This window comes from Palaemon carinicauda, chromosome 1 (assembly GCF_036898095.1).
Source record: "Palaemon carinicauda isolate YSFRI2023 chromosome 1, ASM3689809v2, whole genome shotgun sequence".
Taxonomy (NCBI): Eukaryota; Metazoa; Arthropoda; class Malacostraca; order Decapoda; family Palaemonidae; genus Palaemon; species Palaemon carinicauda.
Genome location: NC_090725.1, coordinates 289,332,156 through 289,342,155, shown reverse-complemented (window position 1 = coordinate 289,342,155; position 10,000 = coordinate 289,332,156). Strand labels below are relative to the sequence as shown.

The 10,000-nt window shown below is 32.0% G+C and overlaps 1 protein-coding gene across 1 annotated transcript in view; it reads right to left on the bottom strand.

The window, feature by feature from the left end:
* The window catches only part of LOC137657682 (integrin alpha-PS2-like), a 292,460-nt gene that overhangs the window by 53,755 nt on the left and 228,705 nt on the right, over positions 1 to 10,000 (bottom strand). Inside the window, 3 exon segments of the mRNA XM_068392086.1 lie at positions 2,454 to 2,531; positions 2,533 to 2,607; positions 3,183 to 3,412. Coding sequence (XP_068248187.1) covers positions 2,454 to 2,531; positions 2,533 to 2,607; positions 3,183 to 3,412 — 383 coding nt within the window.

The following is a 10,000-nucleotide window of genomic DNA, read 5'->3' as shown; positions in this document are numbered from 1 at the left end:
GGTTACATACCAACCCGGTCAGTGACAGCCATCTTTTAATTGACGAGAATTGAAGATGAAGGCTCCAGTATCTATATGCTTTAATTCAAGTTAAGGACCTGAAGAGAGCAATGGTGGTTTGTTCATTTGTGAAATACGAAAGAAGATTGATGTACCTTTCCAACCATTACATTTCGATTATTAGAATCCATGCCAATTAATTTCATATACAAATACCTACACTGTTAAAAATGTGCATTAAAGAAACGGTAAAAATCCTGGAATAAATGTTGCCAGGCATTTGCAGTTTTAAAAACGGATATATCGATGTAAAGGAGTGATATTGGTGTCACCAACCCGTAAAAAATAATAACAAAGTAGGGTAAAATTACGGTCGCCTGTATTTTACTGAAATGCGGCTGAGAACAGTCTTTTTACGAAGAATTTCCGATTACAATTACGGTTTATTTCAACAGTGCATAGTAACCATACTTAGTGAGGAATTTTTTTTTCAGTTTACTTGAAAATTTTCGAATGTCAAAAAAAATATGAAATATCACATGATTTGACTACCAGTAAATATATTTTACAACTATATCCCCTTGATATAAATACGCGCTTATGCAAATTACATAAGCGAGGGAATGAGCGACGTCCCTAGCAAATCAAGCCCTCAGAAGCAAACCTCTTGAAATACATTCGTTACCAAGCGTATCTGTCTCCACTTGCAGCCATCCGCGCCCGATTGCACCATTGGGAGAAGATTCAACTCAAGTGTCGAGCATGCAAGAGATGTAGGATAGGTATTAACTCCACTCCCCCTTTAAGTTTTAAGGCTTTAAACTTTTAAGGACGAATCTAAGTGCTTTAATGGTATCGTCCTAAGTTTAGCATGCTCTCTCTCTCTCTCTCTCTCTCTCTCTCTCTCTCTCTCTCTCTCTCTCTCTCCTCTCTCTCTCTCTCTCTCTCTCTCGGGTTAATGTAAAACTTCGATGTACAGGTTGCGGATAAGTAACCATGCATATATATATATATATATATATATATATATATATATATATATATATATACATATATATATATATATTTATATATATATATATATATATATATATATATATATATATATATATATATATATATATATATATATATAAAATAGCAACAGAAGAGTAGAGTCTTCCAGCTTCTAACCAAGTCTTTTAAATGAAGTAGCCACAGTCCTTTTACCTTGACCCAGGCGGGAAAAAAAATACAGTTTGTTAGGCTAAAAGTGATCAAAGGGCCTAGCAAACGCAAATCGATGGCAGCCTCCCTCAATTACGGTATGTAATTTAAGTGATTGAAACTTCAAAATGGCGACCTATTATGTATTTAACCACTTTTAGCCTTCTCTTTACCTTGGACCTATTTGGGTTTACATGTCATTTTTGTTTATTTTTCATTATTGCTAAGAATTTATTTTTCTATAGCTATAATCAAGGTCCTTTAAATATACAGTATATTTAAAGGGCTATAATATTTATCTAAGTATCATTCAGGTACTTATCGCAAAACGTATAATATTCATAAAATTACTTCTCTAACTGATGAAAGTTTATAAGAAAAAAATGTGATTACTCTGCAAGTCACCCATTTCCCATCAAGTGTAGAACGAAACGAATAATAACGACATCGCTCTCCAAGGTCTCCTCATATAGTCAATAATTATCTCGAAAAAGTGAAAAATAATTGCAAGAAAAATCAAGGAAGAAATACCAATCGAGAAGACAGAAACTCCTAAAAACACTAAGATTTATTTTTGTCATTAGTAAAATGACAATGACCAGAAAGCCAATGACAGTTCATGTTCTGTGTTCATTTTTTTCACTCTATATTGAGAAAGTGTCACAAAAATATTAATAAAATGAGGAAAGGCTATATATATAGTAAAAAAAAAAAAAAAAAAAAAAAACACATGCGCTAACAGACCCACGCACACTCACACTCATACATGTACTGTATATATATATATATATATATATATATATATATATATATATATATATATATATATATAATATATATATATATGTATATGTGTATATATATATTATATATAATATATATATATATATATATATATACATATATGTATATATATATATATACAATATATATATATGAAGTATATATATATATATATATATATTATATATATATAATATATATATATATAGGCTTGAATAGCCTACCTGGGCCGCCTGGTGAGAAAGTGAGTATATATATATATATATATATATATATATATATATATATATATATATATATATATATATATATATATACATATACATACTGTATATGTATATATATGTGTGTGTATCAATCTAAGATCAATACACAAATAAACTAAATATTTAATATCCTGCTTCCCTTCACGAGCACTGAACCATCACCGTTACCAAATGAGTCTCTTTCTCTCTATTACACACCTGTTCCATCTGCGTGTAGACAAAGACTCTCCCACTTCGAAGTCAACGGAAGCCTTGGGGTCCGGTGTACCAAGGGGCCTCCCACTGCGATGTCTGTCCTTCCGTCCCCGTTGAAATCCCCGGATGTCACGGCATAGCCGAAGTAAGAACCAATCTGGCGAAGACAGAGAAGACATTTACAACCTCCAAAATCCTAAAATTCTTCCAGAATCCTTTGCATATATTTTAGTAGGCTAATCGCCTTAAAAGTCTATTCCCATCCTGCTGAGTAGGATTCATGTGTCTATAATAATAATAATAATAATAATAATAATAATAATAATAATAATAATAATAATAATAATAATAATAACAGGTATTATTGAAGGTGATTGCTGCCTCAGTACCGTTAATCTTATAGGAAACCTTCTCTATGGGTCTTATAATTTTCATCTCATCATTACTGCTTCTGCCAGTAATTGTGCATATCTCATCCCCAAAAGATGAGATATGCACAATTACTGGCAGAAGCAGTAATGATGAGATGAAAATTATAAGACCCATAGAGAAAGTTTCCTATGAAATTAACACCACTGAGGCAGCGATCGCCTTCAATAATACCTGTTTAAAGGGGGTCTTCTCCCTAACAATAATACTAATAATAATACAAATAGTAATAGTAACAATAATAATAATAACATTAAGCTCTGAGATGCCCAAACCAACCTGGCAAGTGGAGAGCAAACATACCTGATCTCCTGTTATGTTATACAGAACAGTGAGTGACCCATCTATGATGACCACTTGTCCCATGAGCTCGTTGCCCCTAGGCATGCCCACTGCAATGTCCTCCTTGTCGTCGCCGTTAAATTCGCCTGTGGTCATCGAATATCCCAAGTAACTCATGTCATCTCTTTGCGGGCCCTCTAAGGTCGCTAGAGCTTCTTGCTTGTTCAGAAGATCTTGGTAGAATACCTGGCCTGGAATATCATGGCAGAGAGATTTAGGAGTGTGAATGACTTTTTATTTATAATATGATGCATCTAAATAAAGTAAGTAGTGCAATGTGTTTTTGCAAAGGTATTATTTCAAACAATGCTCCACTAAATTAGCAGAAAGAGCTTTCTCCAATTTAACATACTTTTAATACCCTTCTATTCTGATTATGGAATAATTTATTAGCACATTGGTCATGCAAAATAATAATAAAAACTCAACTTCTGTCTTAAAACCATGTTGCAAAAAAAAAATCGAGCATTTTTACTAATACGTATTGCTATTTACGAGTAACTTCTACTTGAAGATATTCTATCAGCTTCAGACATTACTTAAGAGCACCATCATATGTATATCAGTATAAATCTGTCTCTATTACTCTCTGGCTTTCACATACGGTTATGAAATGGTGTTTCAGACTCATTGGGGGGAATTATACTATGTGGATGTCTCTATACTCTGAGAGAAAAAATCATACCAATTCGAAATATTATAATCAACAATACAATTTTATGCGGAAAACTATAATTACAAAGCATAACCAAAATGTGCTCTTAGAATAATAGGATATTGATTTTGGTCAGTCATAATATCATATCAGGTAAGGTGATTCAATAAAGCGGAACCTTATCTTGCAGTAATACAATTTGACAAACTGATTTTGATTTCGGGGCAAATGGCTTAATATTTTGGTTAACACAGCATATTTTATATTCCTTTTGAATTTTAAGTAAGAGATAAACACTTCTCCGCAGAAAACTTTACAGAGAAATTCAATCATATCAGTCATAAGTAATTTTCATAACCAGTAAGATATCGAACAGATTCGTAAAATTTAAAATTAATTTCTCGTTTGAATGCATATTCGGTAAAGAATACGTTTTAATAATAATAATAATGATAATAATAATAATAATAATAATAATAATAATAATAATAATAATAATAATAATGTTAATAATAAAAATTATTATCATTATTATCATTATTACTCTTATTAACATTGTTAGTCAATTGGATTATTTGTGCATCCCATAAATTTACTTCAGTGTACATGTATAATTTGCACAATCTGAAATAGCCTTTCATCCTTATGATTATATAATCAAATTTTCCATTTAATTTTTATCATTATTACTGGTAAATTCTTCTTTAAGCTTAAATTTCTGGATCAACGATTTCTTAACCCAGTCATCGGCACAAAAAAAAAAAAAAAAAAAAAAAAAAAATACAAAATTTATTTTAGTTACTGACACAAAGGTAAATCCACTTAAAGGCCTCAACTCCTTGAGCATCCCACTCAGAAACCACTCGGGCATTTCATTTGAAATTGTAAACAACGGCGCCCGAACCGACACGAGTGCGCGCGCGCTCGCGCTTATTACGGGCACGTCTCTCTCTCTCTCTCTCTCTCTCTCTCTCTCTCTCTCTCTCTCTCACATGTCCATCTTCAGACTTCTCAAGACGTTACCAATCGTTTTTCGCCATGTTTGATTAGGCTGTCTGTGGCTGAAGATACAACATTAAGTGAAATTGATGAATTTACCATGCATCCATCTTCGATATTTGGACACACTAGGTTCTTGTTTTTTTTTTTTTTTTTTTTTTTTTTTTTTGCGTGTTTCATTTTTTTATTATAAAGTTTCATATATATATATGTATATATATATATATATATATATATATATATATATATATATATATATATATATATATATATATATATACATATATATATATATATATATATATATAAACAAGGAAAATGATGGATAAGAAGGATAAGCCTATGAAGAAATTTGTAAAACAAAATTTTTCATCGGTATAATCTAGTAAACTATTTCAAAGATAAATTTTTCATAATCAAAATGAATAGAAACCAATAGATGAAAATTGGTATAAAAATAAAAAAAAATAAAACATTTGCACGAGTAATGAAGGTAAAGATTGATATAAAAGCACATTTCTATAGTATTGGAATAGACTGTAACCAGGTAAAATAAGTAAAAAAAATGAGGGGGACTTCACCAGAAAAATATACCAGACCTACTTCTTAAAGCAGAGAGAGAGAGAGAGAGAGAGAGAGAGAGAGAGAGAGAGAGAGAGAGAGAGGAGAGAGAGAGAGAGAGAGAAAGGTATTTGTGCCTGAAAAATTATGGCAAAGAATAGGACAAAACAAGACAATAATACTTTACTTGGGACTGGATGAGAGAGAGAGAGAGAGAGAGAGAGAGAGAGAGAGAGAGAGAGAGAGAGAGAGAGAGAGAGATTTGCCTGAAAAATTATGGCAAAGAATAGGACAAAACAAGACAATAATACTTTACTTGGGACTGGATTGAGAGAGAGAGAGAGAGAGAGAGAGAGAGAGAGAGAGAGAGAGAGAGAGAGAGAGAGAGAGAGATTTGCCTGAAAAACTATGGCAAAGAATAGGACAAAACAAGACAATAATACTTTACTTGGGACTGGATTGAGAGAGAGAGAGAGAGAGAGAGAGAGAGAGAGAGAGAGAGAGAGAGAGAGAGAGAGAGAGAGAGAGAGAGAGAGAGAGGTATTTGTGCCTGAAAAATTATGGCAATGGATAAGACAAAACAAGACAATAATACTTTACTTACGGACTGGAGAGAGAGAGAGAGAGAGAGAGAGAGAGAGAGAGAGAGAGAGAGAGAGAGAGAGAGAGAGAAAAAAAAAATATCTACCTGAAAAATTATGGCAAAGAATAGGACACAGCTAGACAATAATACTTTACTTACGGACTGGATTGAGAGAGAGAGAGAGAGAGAGAGAGAGAGAGAGAGAGAGAGAGAGAGAGAGAGAGAGAGAGAGAGAGAGAGAGAAAATATCTACCTGAAAAATTATGGCAAAGAATAGGACACAGCTAAACAATAATACTTTACTTACGGACTGGATTGAGAGAGAGAGAGAGAGAGAGAGAGAGAGAGAGAGAGAGAGAGAGAAGAGAGAGAGAGAGAGAGAGAGAGAGAGAGAGAGAAAATATCTACCTGAAAAATTATGGCAAAGAATAGGACACAGCTAGACAATAATACTTTACTTACGGACTGGATTGAGAGAGAGAGAGAGAGAGAGAGAGAGAGAGGAGAGAGAGAGAGAGAGGAGAGAGAGACTTGTTCCTGAAACATGATGGCAATGAATAGAATACGGTAAGACAATAATACTTAACTATATATCGGCTGGATTATGAGAGAGAGAGAGAGAGAGAGAGAGAGAGAGAGAGAGAGAGAGAGAGAGAGAGAGAGAGAGAGAGTCGACCTTTACGTACTCCTGCCGGTAGATAATATGGTGTGACAATATGGGGAGAGAGATATATCAAGACAAAGTTTTCAGATTCGGGGCTCCATGACAACTCCTTCTCCTTGGCTATATAATGATCATGATATAAGAGGATTTTGACCAAAAGGCCAAACAATGTTACCTTCAGGTCAGTCTGCACCCTATGGTTTGAGAGAGAGAGAGAGAGAGAGAGAGAGAGAGAGAGAGAGAGAGAGAGAGAGAGAGAGGGGGCTGTACTGTAACAAATCTGCTACTCGAGGATACAGATTCTTTTAACCAATGGATGCAATGCTGGATTAGTGAACCTTGCCAGAATGGATTTGCAACATTTCATAGTTTCTACTGTCATAGCTTGATGAAAATAATATTGTAGTTTTTATTATTTGTATTTATCCTCAACTGTTCGTATACACTATATATATATATATATATATATATATATATATATATATATATATATATATATATATATATATATATATATATATATATATATATATATGTATACAAGTATTACAACAGCACTAGGCATTACCACTAAATACGCAAAATTTTATGTATGATGATTGTACCTAAAAATATGTATATAAAAATCCCGTTTTCCGTTAACTCCGTTAATGCATAAAAAAAGAAAAAAATAAGGGTTCCCGCATTAACTCTCCAATACAATTAAGAAATCACAGTACCGTTATCCTAGCAGTTACATTAATTACTTCATCTCCAGCAATCGTCCGGAGATTTTTGGAAAGGGTAAGACTAGGTTTTACATTTAAAGGTTGGGGCATTTGCAAACTGATACATGGTTACAGCTAATATTGGGAATAGTGGGAATAACTAAGTTTGTCAGAAGACGTACACTGTGTTGTAAAATTTATGAAGGAATTAAGAATACATTCCGAGTTTAGCTTTGTTAAAAGAGGGGAAAGTTTGAAGTTTCTAAATATTGTACACGAACGACGCATAGGACCACTAATCATCAAATCAATATTAATTCACAATAACACGTTAATAATAGCTATAAATGCAAATCACCCACTTACTTTGGTCTGCAAGAAATACGAAAAAATTGCCAAACCACCACATGCAATATTCAGATTGTTGCCATAGAGAACAGAATCTTCCAAATACGGGGTTCATTTCCGTTGGTGCTTACCTTACAAGTTATAGGCCTTTTAGGCCTATTATCTATTTTGAGTAATAATAGTCACGATAGACTTAATTTCTTATAAGTAAGAATTATACCCTATCTTTAGGGGATGAAAATTGAATTTTCCTCTACTTTGGAGGACCTTAAATTTAGCAGCGAATAATAAAATATCTATTTCAAAATGCTTTTACAGATCTAGCCATTTACTGACAAAATAAAAAGTTGGAAGTAAAGGTGACAAGAAATTTTGCAAAATGAGATCATGCCATGATCAAGTGCTATGTTCCTTTAGCTTATTTCTTATTCCTATACATTTGTTTAACTTCTGCGTACGTTAGTGCACACATAATTGTTCATTGATTTTGCTTGCGTTGTTTATCTGTTTTATCAATCCGTATTTGTTCCTCTTCTCTTCATTAAACTTGTTTTTGTTTCATATATATGTATTTTCTTCATATAGTGGAAGCTTGATCAGCACATTAATGGAGTTTTAAGCTTATTCCATGTGAATCTGTACATATTTTGAGTAATAAAACTAATAGACTTATAAATAAGGAAAATTGGACCACTTCTTAGAGCGTTTGTTATGAAAAAAACGCTCTCAGAAGAGATGCATTGGCGGACGAAATTATAGAGCATTTCTACATATACACATAATCTTTCCATTTTCCTTTTGTGGATTAACATAAATATATATATATATATATATATATATATATATATATATATATATATATATATATATATATATATATATATATATATATATACAGTATATACTGTATACATATATATACATATATATAAATATATATATATATATATATATATATATATATATATATATATATATATATATATATATATATATATATTCACATAAATATAAACACACACATATATATATACATATATATGTATGCATATATATACACATAAATATAAATATATAGATACATATTCATACAGTGTGTGTATATATACATATTATATATATACACATATATATATATATATATATATACATACATACATATATATATATATATATATATATATATATATATATATATATATATATATATATATATATATGTGTGTGTGTGTGTGTGTGTGTGTGTGTAAAGACCCAAGGCAGAGCACTTACAGGAATGGAGCATCTACTACAATGCCCCTTGAGTCTAGTAGGAGGAAATAGCACCTTCACGCCGCTAACAATAACGTTGCCTTGGCATAACACAGACATAGTGACTGACTCGCTTTGGTACTTGGACCTGTCTGTCTGCCTGTTGTCTCCACCCTACGATCAGGTCAATAGAGCATGAGTCTGTGCTGGTATAAGGCCAGGTTAATCTAACAACAAAAGTCTTTCTATTTTTGTCATGTTAGTTTATGTAACAAGAACATAAACTTAATTTTCTTTTAAGGTTTCCATTCATGGGTAGTCAGAAAAGAAGACGCCTTCTCTCTAAAAGTCCTTGAGAGGCGAAGTGTACGTACATACATAAAAAAAAAATAATAATAGCAATAATAACAATATGAATAATAATAATAATAATAACAATAATAATAATAATAATAATAATAATAATCAACGACTACACGGAGCAGCTCTTTAAAAGTTATAATAAAACTTGATACAAGTGTATCACCAGCACATGAGTAAAATATAATGATAATAATACTATTTATAGTGTTGATAGCATTATCATAATTATTCAAGATGACAAAATTTTCTTGCAAATTTTATGCTTCTATTTCTTGTATAAGTGAGCTGTCATTTTCCTCCTATGTCTTACCTAGGGTCACTATTACAACGCTTTCTATAGGTGCATTGTGAATCATGCGTCATATTACAGAAAATTTAGTTGGAAATTCAAAAAGGGTTGGATACATGACCAATTACATTATCTGCTCTTTAAAATATCCCTAGAGCAGGTCCTTAAGAGACTGTGGACAATCTTTATGAGGACTGGAGCCCTCCCTCTTGAAGATAAAAACATACTCTAATAGTTTTCCTCCTTTCTATTCGGCTCTGACTACCAGGCATTAAGATATCATACTCTCATTTCACTTTTGAAGAGTTTTATATCTAAGAATAATACTTAGTGGAGAGCAGTCTCCGTCATGAATACTC